Source organism: Pezoporus wallicus, unplaced genomic scaffold, assembly GCF_028554395.1.
Source record: "Pezoporus wallicus isolate ANWC-B61680 ecotype Strahan unplaced genomic scaffold, APGP_CSIRO_Pwel_v1 contig_6944, whole genome shotgun sequence".
Lineage (NCBI taxonomy): Eukaryota > Metazoa > Chordata > Aves > Psittaciformes > Psittacidae > Pezoporus > Pezoporus wallicus.
In genome coordinates this window covers 198,010-218,310 of record NW_026636656.1, presented here as the reverse complement: position 1 = coordinate 218,310, position 20,301 = coordinate 198,010, and the positions used below count along the sequence as shown (strand labels likewise).

Sequence of the window (20,301 nt, the reverse complement as noted above, 5' to 3'; positions counted from 1 at the left end):
TCACGTGGGCTATTTCTGCAGGAAAATGTCTCCCTCCTATGCTTTCTGTCAGAACTTTTCCTTCACAGCCCGCGTTCCACCCTATTCCAGACAAATGATCTTCTTCCTTTCCCTTGTTCCTTCCTATGTCAGAGATAGTTTCTTATCTCCTCTGATTCCCTTGGCATGCCTGTTGCTTGCTGTTGCCAGTTGTTCTCCCCAAACTGGCCTTGAGAGGGGTAGTGAATACCACGGAGGAGTCACAGGCTGTCTGCCAGTCACTCAGACATTGTTGGAAATGGTGCTCTGGTGATCTTGGTCTGGTAGCCACTTAAATACCAGGCCACGCACAGAGGGACTGGACAGGGAGAAGGGTAAGATAAGAGCCTTGTGTCAGCATCGGTTGCCATTGATTAAGGGACATTTCAGAGTGAAGAGCAAAAGTAATAAAATAAGGCTGTTATAAAAGTGTATTGGAGGGTTCACTCTGTGGCCATACTTTTGGGATCTGAATACTGTGTTGCTCATAGTTTTGTGCTGCTGCTGGATGGGATACCTAAGCTGGGACCCAGAACCTCTCTAGACGGGATCTGCAAATACTGGACTCGTATTTTCCTACAAGTCTATTTTTTTTTTTCCTGTGAGACAGCCCATATTGCCCATCAGATGCGTTATTATCCAAAGCTGTTCCTCACCTGGTGTGACCAAACAGAGCTTCAATGAGTAAAGAAACAGGCAAAAATGACTTTGTATTGTCTGTGGATTGCAGAGAAGGACTTGGCAGTACTGGTGGATGAAAGAGCGGACTTGCGCAACAATGTACGCTCATACCCAGGAAGTCAACCATATCCTGGGCTGCATAAAAAGAAGTGGGACTAGTAGGTCAAGGGAGGTGATTCTGCTCTGCTCTGGTGAGACCCCACCTGCAGTACTTCATCCAGCTCTGAAGTCCTCAGTAAAAGACAGTCATGGACCTGTTGGAGCAGGCCCATGTCTGTGTTTTACTCACAGGAGCACCTCTTCTGTGGGGAAAGGCTGAGGGAGCTGTGGTTATTCAGCCTGGAGAAGAGAAGGCTCCAGGGGCCTGGCTGTGGCCTTTCACTACTGAAAGGGGTCTTACAAGAAAGATGGAAATACAGGAGGACCTGTTGTGATAGGACAAGGGGTAGTGGTTTCAAATCAAAAGAAAGTTGATTCAGACTAAATATATGGAAGAATTTTTTACGAGACTGGTGAAACACCGGAGTAGGTTGCCCTGAGAGGTGGTAGGTGCCCCACCCAAGGGAACATTCGAGGTCAGGCTGGATGGGGCTTTGAGCAACCTGGAACAGTTGAAGATGTCCCTGCTTATTGCAGGGGCGTTGCACCAGATGACCTTTGAAGTTTCCTTCCCACCCAAACTATTCCGTGATTCTGTGGATATGGCACATTTATGCATTCATTCACTTCTCACCTCTGGACTACAATTAATCCAGAAATCACATCTAGTCATATGGAAAAACCCTTATAGGAGTAGTCTTGTATTATTGTACCTTTAATCTTTAGTGATCGCTGGAAGTGCTTAATAGGGTCTTATTGCGTAAGCCCCTCTTTTAGCCACCTTTGGAGAGTGTTCCATTGCACTCTGTACTCGAGCTGGGCCTCAGCTATGTAACAGGCATGAACGTTTGCATCCATGTCTGATCTACTTACCTTACCCATGGTCCATGGAGAGAAAAAGGCACTTCTAGGTCATGAATTGTCTTGTCCAAATGCAGGCATGAAGAATAATTAGGTGAATCACACTCTAAACCTGCTTGTTTCTCTCAACTTAATTGGGAAATTGTACAAGGAGGATGGGGTGATTAGCTTATATGCATACACCTACACTGAGAATGTCTCCAGGGAGGTGAGTTGAACCTCCCACAGGTCTAAGACAAGTGTGATGAACCCTCTGGAGTGTCTTATAGAATCATAAAATCATAGATTATCCATCTCCATTGCTTAGGAAATGAGTCAAAGGCAGGCACCCAGCTTAAACTAGACACTTATCTTCTAAGTTTCTAAAATTAAATTAAATTACTCCCACCCTGAATCTGTATCAGCCACGAATAAGCAAATATTTTTTTCTAGAACTGTTGTGCATTCTCCAAAAGATACACCAAGGATTCAGGAAGCAAATGCAGAAAACTGAGAAGTTTCACATTTAATTTTTTTAGTATTTTATTTAAAGCTTTTTATTTTATAAGTTTTCTCTTTGATGATCAATTTGTAACTCAAAACACAGAACAGATTAACTCCCCTTTGGCATTGGAAGGGTTAATCTGAGTACCCTGATGGCAGGGAGGTTGTACCTGGCTAGTTGAGGGCAGGTTTGGACACTTCTTCCGTAACTTTTATGGCATCAATCTCTTCAAGTACCTGTTTCTCAGTAACTTGAGGAGGGAGAGGACTGCTTTCTGGAAGTTGTCTACTGTCACTACATAGAACAGGAGGTTTGCAATGGTATTTAATGCTGCTAAAGGTTTAACGATATTATACATATTATGGATCAAGTTATTCAAGTGGCAGCTAACCGGTCGTGCTCGGATCTCCAGGCGAATTCCTCGAAAGATGTGGAAGGGGAGGAAGCATGCATAGAAGAGCACCAAGATGACAATGGCAAGTCTGCGAGCCTTCTGTTTGTAGCAAGCCTGTGTGTGTGGCCCAGTGGCTAAGGTGTAAATAATGAGCACGTAGCACAGAGTCACAGTAATCAAGGGCAATAGGAAGGCAAACATCATCAGCAGCCAGTTATACCATCGACTAGTTTCAAGATCCGCAGCAGCAGACAGGTCAGGACAGATTGTCTTGTTCTGCGTATGCCTTGTGGCAATCAAGATGCCCAGGGGGCTGATGGTGGCCAGGGAAATCATCCAAACAACTACAGAAGTCACCACTGCCCATCTCCGTTTTTTAACAAAAAAGAATTTAATTGGGTAGACAACTACAAAAAAGCGTAAGACGCTGAAGCAGCTAAGGAAGATAATACCACTGTACATGTTGAAGTTGAAACCAAAGTGAATAAACTTGCACAGGAAGTCTCCAAAAATCCAGTTATTTCCATTAAAAGAGTAGTGTATAAAGAAAGGAAGCGTGGCTAAATATAATAGGTCAGTGATAGCCAGATTGAACATAATGATGGTGCTGCTTTTCCAGGGCCTCATCTTGACAAAGTAAACAAAAATTGTCATGATGTTCGCTGGGAAGCACAGCACGAAGATTAGGCTGTAAAAGGCAGTGAGATAGTATTTCCCCTCTGAGAAATCTTCATTCTTGCAGGTTGTAAATGGGTCTGTGTGGCCTGGTTGAGTAGTAAAATTGCTGGTGTGTTCAGATGCCATGTTTGCAGAGATCTTCTCAAAGCTTACAAAAAAAAATCAGGTGTTTAGTTTTAATTGATTTGTTGAGACAAATGCATTCAGTTACATCATTTGCTGCTGGTATATGTTTGACAAGGCATAATAGAGGAAAGAAATGGGGATTTGCCAACATACCCAGGTCTGACCTAGGTAACCCCACTGAAATGTTTAACTTCACCCTCCTCTCTCCTTTATTTTTTATTTTGATAATTATTATTTTTTTTCTCTTGATCTATTTGAACTCCTACCTTGAAGAAGTCAATTACTGCTTATCTGGAAATCTGCAGGAGTAGAAAGCACATATTTATAGACATAGAGAGAGTTTGGGCAAGATTTTGCAAAACTATGAATTAGTCTTAGCTTTTTATTCAGTAGTAGAACTGTACCCATATCTTATCTACAATAATCTGAGCTAATCGTTTTTTTGTGCTCATGAAACCAGAGGTGCTGTTCTTGTTTCATGAAAACCAAAAGATAGCAGGTTCAAATACAGATCTCAGGACCTGATGTTCCAATAACCTGACAATCAAGGCTCGTTCCATGAATATGAGGTTGCTCTCTTGGAGTCATCAGAGTATAAAGCTATTAAAAACAAGAAAAAAAGGTCCAGCTAAGCTTTTAAAGACTGCTACTCAACGTGCAGAGTAAAGATGGAATGCACAGATATTGAGTGGAAGCACCGGTTTTCCTTCCCATTCTGTGTGAATTTCAGCTAGATAGACTTGTCTCTGAAATGGTTTCTCATCTACCATAGCCAATTTGGATCTATTCTCAGTGAGTTCAAGACATAACCTTTCTTGGTAGTGCTTTAAGCTGAAACAGTGGTAAGCAAGGATGAAAATCACCTTATATAACTTCAGATATCAGAAAGTTAGGTGCTTAAAGTGAAGCCAGTCATCCTAAGCCCCTCTTTAAAGCCCCCCTTCATCATCAAGGGAGAGAGGTAGGTTCCTCCAGGACATAATATATCTTCCCATATGTGAGGTTTCTATGAAAAATTATTTACTCTTTTGGAGGCATACCTATTTCTTTCCACTGACGACAAAAGCAGCCCAAGGTGACTGGTTCAGACCTGGATGCCTCAAGTGAGGCAGGAGACATGCCACTGTATGTCTTCAACATCTTAGGTGAGCACTACTCCTCCAGATCCTAACCAATTCCATGTGAGAAAATATTTTTCAGTGACTTCATAAAGTGCTAGACAGGGTACTATCAACACCAAATCCCTTTTTTTTGTGCCAGAAACAGAGTCTTTAAACTCAGTCAGTGTTATATTGAACATCCAGATGAAGTCATCACATCAGAAAAAACAAAAGAAAACAAAACAACAGACATAATTCTACCTTATTGCAGTTCTGGAAACCCTGTGTATAGAATTCATTTTTATGTGATTCTGTTAAGAGCATTTAGCATGTTACCTATATGGATATTTCTTCATTATCCCAATGTCTGGTAGAAATGACAAATTTTCCTTGACAAAGCCAATCAGGAAAGCTGGGACACAACGGAATTATTTGATCATAACCAGTCAGAAAGATGGGTATCACTTTGTTACTCACAAGCACTCCAGAGAGAAATTTAAACAGTCTGCCTGTAATTTGGTTAAAACACTGATGCTTTTTAACACAACTGTTAGCTCTGGTATAGCGGCTTTACAGTTAAAGATGCATTACGTAAAGGCCATGAAGCTTGTTTTAAACAAATCCAGATTCACATTCACAAAATCTAGTGACATTCATGAGTTTTCACTCTTTTCTGCTTTTCTGCTGTTTGGTGATACCGCTGTCATCCACTTTTATGCCTCTCACTGGTATATTTCAAGTAAAGTTAGAAAAAAATTCTAGAGTATTTGATTCATCATGTTTAGGTTTCTTGCACTGATGATCAGTTCTCCACTGAAATCTTGAACCCTCCAAACCAAAAATGGAGAAATATTGCTTACCTGAAAACATGCAATTCTGCTTCTCCCTTTGATATTGCTTTGAGCAAAGAGCACTACAAATGAAATGTATTTATGTCTTCTTTACAGTGAAGCAGGTATTTTATATGGCTATGCAGCCATATACATTCACTCCCTGCAGACTAAGACTCCATGTGGCCATAAATTAGGAGAACGGCAGAAAACCTCAGTTAGTGGCTCAGGTTTCAGCTCTTAGACCTGGGTGGCTGGACGAGATCTCTTTTGCCCTCTGCCATTCATGCTGTCTTGCCTTCAGTGAGCAGATTGCACTTTGCTGGCAGCAGTTCTGTGTGCTGAGCTAGACCTGTAGTATTCAAATCACAGGAGATCACATTTAAATTAGTGTGTGTGTGTGTGTGTGCATGTTTATAAAAGAGAAAATTAAATTTGTTCTCTGTTTCCTGTGAAGTGGAACCTGATCACCAAAGTGAATCAGGCGTGTTGCCATTTCAAGGTCAGGTGAAAAATGTTTTGATACACTGCCTTCATTAAAACCAAACTTCTATGAAGTACAGTTTTCATCTCATGCAAGAAATGAAGGTTTCCTTTGGCGTGATGTGCTTTTCAGGAACTGTGGCATACTTTCTGCCAGTTTTGGTGAATAGAACATCTACAATTAGCGTTGGCTGTTTGTTACTGGGGTAGCGGAAGTTGCAAACTTGTCTTCTTTTGGGTCTTTGCTTCTGGGCTTCATGATTCACAAGAGCTGTGATTTTCCATGCTTCTTGAACCAAAGGACTGTTCTTGAATAAAAGTGTCATCATCATGCTCAGCTCAATGAACAAGTTCAAAGGAGATTATTATTTAAAAAGAAAAAACAAAAGTCATAATATGTTGAATTTTGAAACAGCAGGCTTCAATCCCTAAGCCCAGCTGCCCAGTGTGGCCAGCAGCCTTTTGGCCATGGTACATTTTATAGGTCTTATCCACTGATGAGGCTTATGATCCGGTATTAAACGAGTAATCTTTCATTTCTGAACATTTCTTATGTTAGCATAGTTAACATACATAACTGAGAACCACACAGATAACAATATTTTTTGGAAGGTGTCTTGACTCTCTGTGAGTGTCTGTACCGTAGGCATGAGCTGGGAGAAGGCTATCTGTTTTGCTAATCATACTGCAGAGAAACAGTGATAACAGGGATAATCAAGACTGGGGCAGCAGTAATATCTGACAACTAGAACATTATCTATCTGTTGCCATTAGGGGAAAGGCATCACCTCTGGTCTCATCTGACCAAGCTTTTCTCTAGGTCAGTGCCTAGAGCAGTTTTAAAAAATGCCCAAAGTTTCTCAATAATTGTAAAATTCACTGTCTTGTACTAGCTCTGGGATCAGCAACTGTTTAGATAGCTATTACCCTGTTCTAGACACTGCATGTGTCATTAGAAACCATTTGTATGAGGCTGCAGTGTTATAAACACAGAGGGAGCTAATTATAGTTAGGGATCATTTAATGCATCCACTGCTTAATCCATTATACCCCTAAGCAATAGGGGTGTGCTCCTGTGCTCCCCTGTGCTCCAGTGGCTGGTATTTATCCTTCCGTAGTGGTGGCAGTGCCTGATGTGAAGGAAAAATGGGCCCTCCCAGCACCATGGCCCAGAACTGCCAGGGATCTGGGGCACTGGGATCTTGAGCAGGCATTGGAGTCACCTCTGAGTATCTGACTCTGGACAGGAAAAGAAAATAAAACTTCCATTTTCAGACTTCCAGTTTCAGGAGAGGGTGTCTAATGGAAGGTCATTTATGCAGAGCTGCTCTACAGGGAGACCGAGACATACATCTTAGCTTTCCTAAACCTTTTCTCATCATCAGCTGTAGAGACCACATGGCTCCTGCCTCTGCTGGCCTCCCTGCACCCTTCACCAGGGTTTCAGACATTCCTCATTTCACATGGACCTTTGGAAACATTGGCTTTGTTTTCAGCCATGTGACTGGTGCAGGGGCTTGTGTCAGGCACTTGGGAAATTATGGATAAACTAACAAGTGCCTTGCAAATATCTGATTAAAAATGCTTGCTTGGCATCATGTAGTATCTCTGTGAATAAATGGTGATCCTGCAGTGTGACTTTCAACTCTGCAGTCTATGGTCTTTTTCTCTTTACCACTAGTTTCTCCACCTCATGCCCATGGACCTTTTAAGTCTGCCTATAGCTAGGCCAATCTGATCCTTACCGAAAACATGGCTTCTTTTGTGCTTTAAGGCTACCCTTGCCCTGCTGCCATCCACAAGCATTGGAAGAAAATCAAAATACGCTGTAGTTTCACAGTTGGCTTAAGTGACTCTAATTGCAGGCTGCTGTTGAAAGAGTTGGCAGCACCACCTCCCTCCTCTTATCCTAAACCATGTTTTTAACAGCCCAAGTGCTTGTGCAATCACGGGATGTGTTGGATAAGTGAGCTGATGAAAATAAAACAGTTTTCTTATTCTTGGGTTAGTTTTCTGGCACTTTGGTGAAGGCTATGGCTCCTTTCATGGATGTGTGGGCTGCAGTGGCAGGGACTGACCAGGGACAAGGACAGCAAAGGCAGACCAGTTCAAGCTGGCAGCAAGGTTGCATGTGGGTTTCTGCTGTGGAGTGGTGTTTCTCTTACCATTACTGGCAAACAGCACCCTCAGCTGAAGCCAGTCCCAGCAGTGCTCCCCTCTAGAGACAGCACTCAAATCTTGTTTCGACAGTCTTCCAGGCAGGTGGGATTGATGGGCTGTTATTTTCTCTAATTTGATGAGCATTGATAAGAATTGCAAAGACCTGTAATCCAACAGCAAAAGGCTAGCTATTTGTGCATTTCCTGAAGCAACCATTATAAAATCCTACAGGGTTCATGTGTGTATATAAATATTGCTATTAGTCACTGTATAGAAAGGAAACTGGAATGATTTGGTGTCAGGATTAATAATTCAATATTTCCTCTTAAAGCTTTTTACTATAGGCTGGGTCAGTTATCACAGAGCGCATGACGCAGATGGGATCATCTTTTCATATTGTATCTGTGATGGCAGGGTGAAGAGGATATGCAGGATGACAGATGAGTTCACACACCTACACACCTGGACTAGACGATCTGTTTCAAAAACTTCCAGTCTAAAATACAGATGTGGAGAACGAAGTCCAATATTTCTATTATGATTTGTGGCTTATTGAAAACAATGTCTTTTTCCTACAATGTCTCTTTCCTCCAAATGGCCTCCTTTGTGGGCATTGGAGCAGAAGAAGTCTTGGCAGGGCTTTTTGTGGTGTCTCAGCATCACTAATGAACTTGACTGCAATTAGGACTCATAGGCATGAGGGTCCACAAACTGCTTCTCCAGTGCAGGGGCCATTCTCGTCTGATAAAACCTGGCCTAAAATCCATGGACATGAGTGAAAGAATCCTTTCGGAGTCAGACCTTCAGACATGACAGCACTCAGTGTGGTGCAGTAGAAGCATCAAGAATAGCTCTGATTTATAATTATGCAAGAAAACAGGCAGTTTGTTGGGCAAGGGCTAAGCTCCAGAGCGTTAAGAGCTTTCATTATAAGTTTTAGTTCAGCAAACATATAATCTTTCCATGGGTTATTTCCCTTAGCAGACATACATTTGTTTGGTTGATCTTCCTCTGTGTGTGATTGAATACCTAATTACAGTTGTTATCAGACCATGGTCAGGAGATTCTGTTTTGTTGAGAATGATACTGTGCATCTTCATCACATGAGGAAATCAGCTCCGGCTCTCCCTTTCTATTTCTCCCCTGAGTCAAAATGGTAAGGACAGCATTTTTTTAATCCCTAAATGCATGGTAACTCTAAATTAATCACAGTTTAATGCTGCTATCCAATTATGTAGGTGATAGAGACTGTTAATGAAAACCTCTGGAAAGGAATATTTTACCTTAGGAAAATTGCATATATAATCTGGAATATAAACAGTGCTGCTGAGCAGAAGTAGTGTGATACAGTTCCAAAAATAGCCTGTATGGATCTGAGGTACTATTTATGGTTAATATTAGTCCTCAAAGTGAATTGGTGCTCATCGACTGCAGGGCATAGAAGATAAAATCTTCTGCAGCCCTTAGATGATCGCTGAACTTCAGAAGGTGAGTTACCCTGTAGGGAGTGGGGAGACAAAAGGCAGTGGGACAGTTTGCCTGCTCAAAACCAATGTATGCTCAGGTACTTCGGTAGAGCACTGACAAGACCATAAACTTGTGAATAAAAAACACCGCAGGAGCACCCAGCTTTGAAGTGGCTTTAAACACAGCAGCTGCACCAGTTAAAGGTTTCCCAGCAGACACTAAAAGCCAAACTAAACTCATCAGAGATGCGACAAGAGTTGTAATTGTTTAAGGTAATGGGGCATTTCCTGAAAATGAGCCAGCTCAGACTGAAAACAGAGAGGACCAATTTGCTGCCTTGTTATTTTGTTTTTTTTTTCAATTCCAGACAAGCAGCCTTCTTGGCTCCCAGTAATGTGCCAGTACAGGATTCAGCAAAGGGTGCTGTTCATGTGGCCTCCAGCTTATAAGCAAGTTTTCAGTCATTGATATATACTATTGTGCTGCCATTGCTCTTGTAATTTGCTTGCAGAGTGCTGTGGCACCTGCCCTTTGCCTTAGGCCACTCTAATAAAGCTTTGTCTTCAGAAAGTGACTTATACCGTCACAGCCCTCTACACATGAATGCAATATACACACTCAAAGATGAGCCTTTCCATTCTCCAGATGCCATTTCTTCAGCCCTTAACTAATGCCTGGCTCTTGGCAGAAGGACACCGGGTCCCTTTGTTACTGCACTGGTCTCTGCAGTCCTGCTACCACCATCCCGATGCCACTTGCTCCCACCGGCATCCCTCTTCCCTCCCTGCCCAGATCCCACCTGCCAAAATTCCTCCTCTGCTTTGGAAATTAACCTTTCCCAGTGGGGCTGCAGCGAAGGGGGCCACAAGGAGGAGATGAAAGGGAGCTCAGCTATGTAAGATACACTTCATATTTTAAAAGCATCATTTTCCTCCCAACCTTATTTCTTTTAATGTTTTTCTTCACACAATCACTGACGTTATAAACTGGTAAATTAGTTGTTTGCATTACCAGGGCTTGTTTCTGATAAGGTAAGGTAATTATCAGGTGGAATTTTACTATCATAAAGGAATAAGCAGGAATAATTATCAGTCAAAGTGAAATTAGGAGGTTGCTTGACCACAGTGACAAAATAGAACTAGAAACCCTCAAGGAAATGCTCAGCAAATCACCACTTGACTGCAAATATCTTGTATTTTTGGGGGCAGCCTCTTGCTTTCAGGAAGAAAGCTAAGCAAACAGAGAAGGTGTTCAGGCTCCTCATCCCAAATTATTCCTATTCCATCCTTCCTGGAGAGAAACCCCTCTATAAGCGTTGCAGCACATAGGCAGCTTCCTCTGCACTCCCCTTTGCCAAGGCTGCTCTGCCAGCCTCACCCAGAGATTCATGTAGCTTCTCTGTTTTTGAAAAAGTCTTGTGCTCTTTAAATGATGCTTAAATGCTAAGTGTTATTATCCTCAGGCATTTGAATGGCTCTCCAACTATTCAGATTGGGTGGAGGCACAGACAGTTGAAACAGCCTTATAAGAGATAATTATGCAAACTGAGCCTGCGGAATTTATAATTTTTTTTTTTTTTAATTTAACCTTTCTCCTCTGGCTATTCCATGCTCATCTAAATCAAATATATGAAAAGGAGGGGCTCTTCCCTTCCCGGGCTTTCTCTTCGTTTACTTTTCTATGCTACCTTGCACCAAGAGCTTCAGGGCTGCTCCTTATCTTTGGTCAGATCTTTTCCCTCTGAGGTTTGCAGGACTTGAACACAGCATTGGGCTTACCCGTCACACCTGGGTCAACTAGGGATCTCTGCTGTATGCTGATGTATCATCTTTGTCTCCACCAGGACACAAGTTTCTGTTAAAACATCAGCAGTTCATTAAATATGAGTGTCATTCTGTCATTTTGAAGACAAAGCAGTGGACTGACTGCATTGGCTTATGTAGTCCAAATGCAAAAATTATCAAGCATTGGAAAATTAGAGTCACATAATGCAGAAAGTAACATTTTGCCACCATCTGCAGTGGAACTGGCTTCTGCTGGAGCAGTACCTTTGAATAGGATATTCAATAGTAAATATTAAGTCTAGTATTTACTAGGCAAATACCTAGTAAAGCAAAAGCTAAGGGCAGGCATTTCACTCCCTCTGATATGTGGATAGACTCCACAACTCGTTAAAGTTGTAAAGTAGGTATGCTTTTTATTCAGCGCTGAGACGCACGGGGATAATTCCTCAAAGTCGTGCGTGCCTCAGTGTTGTTTCCCTCTACATTTATTCTCTAAAGTTATATATATTCATAAGGTTGCACAATACGCCTATACATATTCATGTCCTATCCCCGTTTCATATTACAATGAGTTAGAAGGTCCTTTGCGCCTGCGCAGTGCCCCCTCTGGTCATGGGCAGGGGTCTCAAAATGAAGTAACTGAGTCTTCCTCCTGTGGGTAGGGGTCTTCAAGATGAAGTAAATGAGTCTTCCTCTTCTTGAACTTTTCACCTTTTGGTCTTCACCTATGGCCTTAGGGTTTGGTCGGTGTCCCAGCCATAAACCATCTGCTTCTCCCCCTTCAGGCGTCTGCTTTTCCTTATCAATAGCTTCTTATCAGTAGAACCAGTCTGCTTTTCCTTGTCAATAGAATCAGGTGTCTGCTTTTCCTTATCAATGGATAGTGCCTTTGTTCTGCTTAGTAGGCATGATAGGTACAGACAATACTTTTGTTTAAGCAAGCCAATTTCTCTAACCCCCCTGTACAACCCCCCTGTACCTTGGTTAACCCTGTATCATCTCTACCCAAGCAGAGAGTTAGAAAACAGTTTACCTGGCTACCTTCACAAGCAAATGCTCTGTAAGCCCAGGGTTGTAGAACAATGATCTAGTGTCTTCCTGTCATTTCTCTCAGAGCTGGCACTCCCTAATCTAAATACTGTCAGTGTTTATCAAAGTTTGCAAAGTAGGGAAACAGGGAAGAAATCACGTAACCATAGGAGAGAAGATTGCACTTCTCAAGACTGTTAGAGGAAGCTCTGTGTGCTTAACCTCTGCTCTCTATTTTTTAAATGGGAATAGTTTAATAGTTGGTCAGATACAATGCCCTGCTTGTTCAGGCTGTTTGTGGTCAAGCCAGGTATTTTATCAACTACTCTGCATTTTGTCAACATACAAATTTCCTGCTGCTTATTGGCATGATTGATGGCCTGCAGCAGCCTGAGGAGGGAATTGCTAACCAGGCTTTTGCATCAGATTTTGCACACCATATTTTAAGGAGGTGTAAAGTGGTGCATTGCCACTGGATTTGGAGCCAAGTTAATCCACCCCAGCAGAATAGCTAATCCACTGGCTTTTGTGGGACCATCACTGCAACAAGCTGAGCACAGTCATCTCCCTGCTCTGAGGGATTATTTCAGTGCACACAGTGAGATGCTTGTCTCTCCTGAAATCCTCTGTCATGATTCAAAGGGGGGTTGCCCACAACATTGCAGGAGGTGGGGTAGAAGGAAACTCCACAGGATGTGCATCTCCTGCCCCAGACACAGTCATATCCGTGGCAGTCCCAGCAGATGCTTTTCCAACTTCTAAAACCTTTTCCCTACCAAACTACTCTTCTTCTACATGCTGCCGCATGTCCAACATCTTCCCATCTACTCCTAGCCAGGGGCATTCTGTTTTTTGGATACAGGTCACCTGTGTGACCATCATCTTTCCTTCAGTGGTGCTTCTCCTAGATGGAACAGCTCTCAGTTAAACAAACTTTTCTTTCTTGTTTTTGTTTTTTTCCCTGAACCTCTGTTCCGCTCCCTGTCCAGCAGGTCCCCCTCCTTGAAGTGCAGTGTCAGAGACACGTTACCAAAGCAGAAGGGTTACTCATCCTGCCTGGCAGTCTGTGCTCTTATTTCTATGTCCCATTCTACTGTTTGCCCTTTTCACAACAGCACAACATATTTGACTGATGTTCAGCTTGTGATCTGTGTAGCCCTTTCATTCTTTACTGCAGTACTGCTGCCAAAACACATAGTCCAGATTTGTGGGGTTTTGATTACTTTCCTACATACATAAATTTTGCATTTGTGCTCATTGTATTGCATCCTGTTTTTTTTTCAGAACATTTCTCCAATTCCTGTAAATTGCTTTGAATCTAATGCTGTCTGCCAGCATGCGGGCAGTCCCCCCACTTGTCATTTACATGCTTAAAGGGTATACTTTCTACTCCATTGCCCAAATCACTATTGAATATAGTAAGGGTGATCTCACTGCATAATCTGGACTTGGATGGAAATTTTTGTCATGCTAAACATCTTAGAGCTGGGCCTTGCACTTCTTTCCTAGAAACTCCCATCAGTATTATCTGTGCCTGGAGTAGCAGCTCAGCCACCACCTCCACAAGCAACGGTGTTTGTGCAAAATCTGAAGAAAGACGCAAAATACCAAATTTTGTGACTCTAGTGTCCCCCTCCCAAAGCATTCCAGAGAGAAACATCACAAGAAAGGAGCTGGATGATGCTGCACCTTCCCGATCAATGATTCAGCAGCCTTTTATATCCCGCCATCACCATCTTCCCTGTTCTCCATGTGGGACTGCTTGGCTAGCTGCGTAGCTAGCCTACGTGTGGTCTGCTTGGTTTGTATCAACATTTTTGATAGATTCAAGGCATTCATATGAAGCATTTTGATTCCATTGATTCAGCAATTAGCATTCTGTCAGAGATTTCTTGATTAGCTGAAATCAGCATGTCTGATTTCTTCCCAAATAAACCGAGTACAGAGAAGTCAGACATAATTCAGGGAGGAAATTAATCTCTTTCATCTTGGGTAGGGCAATTTTTCTTAATTCTCTCCCTCAAGTGTTGGTAACAGATAACCCTCAGGATTAACACGGCAGCAACTGGATTAAGCTGAAGTCTCCAGCACAGCAAGGGTAACTTGCTGATATTTTTGCTAAGTGGCAGTAAACTATCATGTGTGCCAGGGTAGAGGACAAACATAGAATCATTTATGTTGGAAAAGGCATTTAAGATTATGGAGTCCACAGCCTTTCCCTCATTCACTAAGCAGGTCACTTTGTCATAGGAGATCAGGTCTGTCTAGCAGGAGCTGCCTCTCCTAAACCCATGCTGTGACTGATCACCTGGTTGTTCTGTACATGTCCTATGATGGCACTCAAGATGATCTCCTCCATAACCTTCCCCAGCACTGACGTCAGGCTAACAAACCTAGAGTTCCTTGGATCCTCCTTCCAGCCCTTCTGTAAATGGGCATCACATTTGCCAACTTAAAGTCAGCTGGGACCTCCCTGGTTAGCCAGAACTTCTGGCAAGTGATGGGAAGTGGCTTGGTGAGCACTTCCACCTGATCCCTCAGTATCGTTTGCTGGATCCTATATGGCCCCATAGACTTGTGTGTGTCTAGGTGGTGTAGCAGGTCACTGACCACTTCCCCTGGGATTATGGTGGCTCCATTCTGCTCCTTATCCCTGTCTTCCAGTTTAGGGGGCTGGGTACCCAGAGAAAAACTCATCTGACTATGAAAGACTGAAGCAATGACGGCAGTAAGTACTTCAGCCTTTCCCTCATCCTTTCTCACTATGTTTCCCCCAGCATTCAATAATGGATGGAGATTCCCCTTAGGCCTCCTTCTGTTGCTAATGTATTTACAGAAACATTTTTAGGTCTTTTGTAGCAGTAGCCAAATTAAGTTCTAGCTGCTCTTTGGCCCTTCTAGTTTTCTCCCGTGCATAACCTCACAACATCCTTGTAGTTCACCTAAGTTGCCAGCCCCTTCTTCCAAGGATAATTATTTGTTTTTTCCTGAGTTCCAGCCAAAGCTCTCTGTTCCATCAAGTCAGTCTTCTTCCCTGCTGGCTCATCTTTCAGCACATGCGGACAGCCTCGCCCTGCACCTTTAAGATTGCCTTCTTGAAGAATGTCCAACCTTTCTGGAGTGCTTTGCCCTTCAGGACTCCCTCCCAAGGGGACTATGTCGACCAGGCTCCTAAACAGGCCAAAGTCTGCCCTTGGAAGTCCAGGGTAGCAGTTCTGCTGAACCCCCCCTCCATACTTCTCAAAGAATCAAAAATGCTATCAAAAGATTCTCTACCAGAAAGGGATGTGCAAATAATAGAAAGAGGGGTTCAGCAGTGATATAGTTTATTCTTTCTTTGAAGACCTGGTTCAGAAGTTGCTTAGTATGGTATTTCACTCTCTGGTATCTCCACCTCATCCTCCTTGGGAGCCTTTCTGGTTTAGGGTTGTAACAGGTGTTGATGAGATGATGCATTTCATGGACCCCAGAAAGGCAGCAACAAGGAGGAGTTACTGTACAGCTGAAGCCAGGGGTGTGGTTTAAAATTTCTTAAACTGATGGAATGACATCCAGTTTCTCCAAAGACCTCAAAAGTAAATAGGTAAGAGGGTCCTAGAATAAAGGTCATGTCTCTATATTTAAATACCTTTAGTTCATGCAAGAATGGTTTTCTTTGCACAAAATTTAACGTCAACTGCCCCGCTGAGGCAACTAATTGATGAAAGAGCACAGCTGCTGAGATCCATCTGTTCCTTACCAAATCCAGCTTTTTGAATCCCTGGAAAAGAGATTTTCTACTTTTCACCTGCTGTCAAAGACTTTTGTATAACAATAACTCTTTCTTTAATCAAATACTACTTTTTTATTTATTTTTTTTTCCAGATTGATGAAATCAGGAGATTTTGCATGAGATCTACATCACTTGAAGCATTTCTCCTAGTTACCATGGCAAGGGCAGGTGGTAAAGGTATTGATAGCTACAGGGTGGAGAAATAGTCTAGTAGACACCAAATGCAGCCCTGCACCAAATTCCAGGTACCTTTCCTTAGCCCATGTTAATGTTCAGATAGAGCTACCATTCACGCCTTACAGTACAAGTCAGATAGAGAATATATAATTTAACATCATTTGTTGTGGCTGTACTTCAGGACTGATGCTTATTCCTTCAGTCCCAATATTGTGCTGTGAAAATCCCTTTGCAATGGATTCACATGCTTTAATGCAGTGAAAACACATGCCACTGCCTGAAGGGCTCCTCTCTGTGGCTCATTAAGGGCCACAAACATAATCCTTCTCTGGGCACACCTCCTATTTAGCTTTTGATGTGACAGCTGTGGAGACTACTGCCTGTAGTGCCATGTCTCACTCAGTTTCATTGACTCACTTGATTGGAGAGAGAGTCATTACCACCCACAAACCCATGTGGGACCAGCAGATGGGACCCATCCAGAACAGAAGAGCATTGCCTCTTTTCCAAATCCCACCTCTATTTAGCAGGGAAGCAAGATATCATAGAGCTTGTGGTAACAAACATTGTCATACTGGTCTTCCAAAATGGAATTAATTCAGCCTTTAATTATCCTAGCTGCGGGAGGTGTCCTAGCCACAGGAATGCAGCTGGGAGCCCTGCTTCTTTGACGGGCCTTTGATTCTTACCTCTGTCAACGCAAACAAGTTACATTTAAGAAGATTGAACCACATTCTTGCTCAGCATTCAAAAATGGCATTTAGCTTGCACAGGTGATGCTTCTGGGTCTTAGGCCGTCTTTGTAGATCTGGGACTAGGTTAAGAAATAAACTCTGAATTGCTTTGGCTTCCCTAGCATTGGGTTTATTGAGCCAGTGTGAAAGCCTGCCTTGGAGAATTCTGATATATGATGAGAAAATCTTTTCCCTGTGCCTTATCTGCAATGTGGGGAGCAGCCTGAGACAGTCAGGCTGACCTGGAGAAGGATGTGCTCTTTCAGGGAAGAAGAGGAAGACATGTTTAGTCTGGAGAACAGAAGGTTTGGGAAGACATTATCACTCTCTACAGCTACCTGAAAGGAGGTTGTAGTGAGGTGGGGGTCAGTATCTTCTCCCAAGTAACAAGTGATGGGACAAGAGATAATGGCCTCAAACAGCACCAAAGGAGGTTTAGATTGGGTATTAGGAAAAATCTCTTCACAGAGAGGGTGGTCAGGCATTGGAACAGGCTGCCCAGGGCAGTGGTGGAATCACCATTCCTGCAAGTGTTTAAAAACTGTGTAGATGAGGCCCTCAGTGACATGATTTAGTGCTGGATTTGGCAGTCATTTGGTAGTGGTTGGACTTGATGATCTGAAAGGACTTTGCATCCTAGTTGATTCTGTGATTCTATGATTCTATGATTCTATGTTGGTGCCTATAGCCATACTTTCTACTCCTGCATCAAGGTTCAGAGAAACCTGTCTGCATTTCAGCAAGAAGAAAATGCAAACCATTATTTCCTGCAACAGTAGAGTGGTCAATAATAAAACAGAGAGATAAAAACACCATTCAATGTTTCATTGGTCAGAAGAGGATGAATTCACTGTTGCCCAAAAGTGGATAAACTCTAATTCCCTATATTTGTCCTTTCTAACTGTTTAATATACTTAATTGGCTTTTATCACTCTAAGATAACATCCACAGGGGCAAGATTAGCTGTGTTTAATTTATGATTTATGTGTTTATAACCACATAGTCTCTCTAGCTGTTTTTTGATTTAAAAGTATAAACCAGGTATTGTATTTCTTTAGAGAAAGTTGGATCAGTGCTCCCACCTTGCTCTCGCAGATGGTATGAGCATCATTTTGTTCTTTTTCCTGCTCCCTGCTGCTTCTCCAGCGCAGACTTCCTCTTCCAAACCAGACCCAGCTTTCCAGCATACTTAACCGCTTTTCCAGGATGATACTTTATTGGAAGAGTTTTGTCTGCCCTCTAGTGGGAATTTGAATTATAGCATCTGCAGAGTCCAGCTGCGCGAGTATGGAGGCTGGAGCCCCTCGGGCACAGCCTGAAATTACTGCAGGATTACTATGGTATTTCCAGCCAAAGATGCCTTATTCCTGTCCTTACCCTTCTTTAGTGAGACTCAGGTTTACATTTTGGGAAAAAGGATGTGGGCTATGTTGCTAGGATTTTGTTCTGGTAGAGGGACAGATTTAGATTTTCACTGCTGTTTGTTGGCCAAATATTTAGCTCTGATAAGTAACTATGGCTGTATTAATCATGCTGAGTCAAAGTGAGGATGGAAATTTAGCAGTTGTATAATAAATCTGCATCTGTGAGTCTGTGATCTTCACTCCATTAGCTTTTCTGCCACTAGAAGAAAAGTGCTACATCAACATCTGAAGGCAAAACAGGGGCTGCTGGATCTGAATTAGGGTGTACTGGGAATGGGTCTGGCCCCATCTCTGAGGCATGCTAGCTGAACCCATATGCACTCCCAGCATCTTCATATGTACGTGGTGAGGAGTTGTACTTACCCCTTGTGAAGGCAACTCGCTATATATGGAACCTATTTCTGACATTTGCACCCCATGGAGGGTAACTTCCCAATGTGTGGTATGATGCACACCTTTCAGCCTGAAAGATTACCCTGTATGCTATTAATATTTCTTGTTAACCTGCAAATTAACAAATACTTGATACAAACCTCTAAAGGGGATGAATACAGCTAATTACTGGCTTTCGGCTGAGATCACACGCAGAGGTAGCCAAATAGCTGGTGATAAAGATCTGGTCCCCCAAAACCTTCTCAGCAGGAAAACAGAAGTGCTCCTTTCACAGATGCAGGGTACAGCACTGGGGATGAACCAGGGCTGAGTAGCGCAGACACTGCTCTAACTCAGCTTTTATTACTGAAGTGCCACAACTGAGCAATCAAGACTCCCTTGAAAACCTTACCCTAAGCCTAAAATGCACTTTGTAAAAGCTCTGGGGCTGGAAACTGATCTCTTCCCTGCTTGGCTGCTAATTTGCTTTGTGACCAGAGGCAAGTCACTTAACTCCACTGTGCCTCGGTTTCATCACCTGTAAAATAGGGGTGATATATAAATATCTCAGAGCAGCTTACTAGCAGAAAGGTAAATGTGAGGAAACTGCTGTAGGCAGGTGCTGTTGCCTTGTCTGCGAAGATAACTTCCCGTTCATAAAAAGCATCCTGAAGCAAATGGAAAAGGGAATTTTCAAAAAGATTTATTGCTGGAAAGTGTTGCACAATGCATTTGTATGCCAGTGTATGCTAGCTCTTCTTCATTATTGCTGAGGCCGTAAGTGATTGGGCCAGCCTGGCTCTTTCAGTAGAAAATTGTTCCTTTGGGATTATTTGGGGCTGGAAATAAATCCCCCCATAATGCTTCCCTGCTTTGTGCCAAGTCACCTCCTTTTTGCCCATCTTAACTATAACAAGAACAGAGCAGGAGGTTTTACCTTGGATGCCCTTTGAGGCACCTCAAGGAAGGTGTTTTCTAGCCCTGTCAGCTGCAGGTCTGGGGCATCACTTTGCACAGTGGCCGGCACCGTGAAAGTCCTTGAAAGGTGAAGGAGAGATCTGAGAATATCACAGGGTAATTTGTGGTAATACCAAAAAACCTTGCCACAGATCCACTGACCAGAATACGGATTCCACCAGACACATTGAAATTGTCTTGAAAGTGCCGTAGGATGCACCCAGCTAGCTCGTGCTGACTGGAGTTAACAGGAACCGTAGGGATTTTAGCAGAACCATGACAGAAGGGACAGAATGAATTTTCTTACAGTTTTTCAGAAAAAGCTGATGGGTCTTGAGGAACAGGCTGGATGCAGTGAAGCGAGAGGGAAGGACTGAGCAACCTGGTATCAAGTTTGCTAGATTGGATAGCAGGGAGCATGCTAGAAATGCAACCGTGTTTAAATGAAAACTCACAAAGGAAAATATCTCCAGGTACTAGATCTTCTACCTGACTTTTTGGGATTCAGTGTGGCATTGTGTGTCTATGCACAAAGTTGTATTTCTTTCTTCTTCATCTTATCTTCTTTCACTATTTTACGAAGTAAAAGGAAATTCATAATGTAATCTGGAAAACACATCTTTCCACAGCAAAATCTCAGAACTTTTCTTTCTTTGTAAGAGTGGAGAGCA

The 20,301-nt window shown here is 42.7% G+C and overlaps 1 protein-coding gene across 1 annotated transcript; it reads right to left on the bottom strand.

Annotated features, from left to right (window-relative positions):
- Positions 1-2,354: 2,354 nt before the first annotated feature.
- LOC130594875 (2-oxoglutarate receptor 1-like) lies at positions 2,355-6,067 on the bottom strand. Its single transcript, XM_057401120.1, has 2 exons — positions 5,302-6,067; positions 2,355-3,363 (listed from the first exon to the last, which is right to left on the bottom strand). Exon 2 carries the CDS (start codon positions 3,339-3,341, stop codon positions 2,355-2,357), a length of 987 nt encoding a protein of 328 aa, XP_057257103.1. The 5' UTR covers positions 3,342-3,363; positions 5,302-6,067.
- Between the last annotated feature and the right edge of the window lie 14,234 nt (positions 6,068-20,301).

What these genes read in the sequence shown, in the direction of transcription:
- LOC130594875 (XM_057401120.1), bottom strand. Translation starts at nt 3,341, where the DNA reads ATGGCATCTGAACACACCAGCAATTTTACTACTCAACCAGGCCACACA.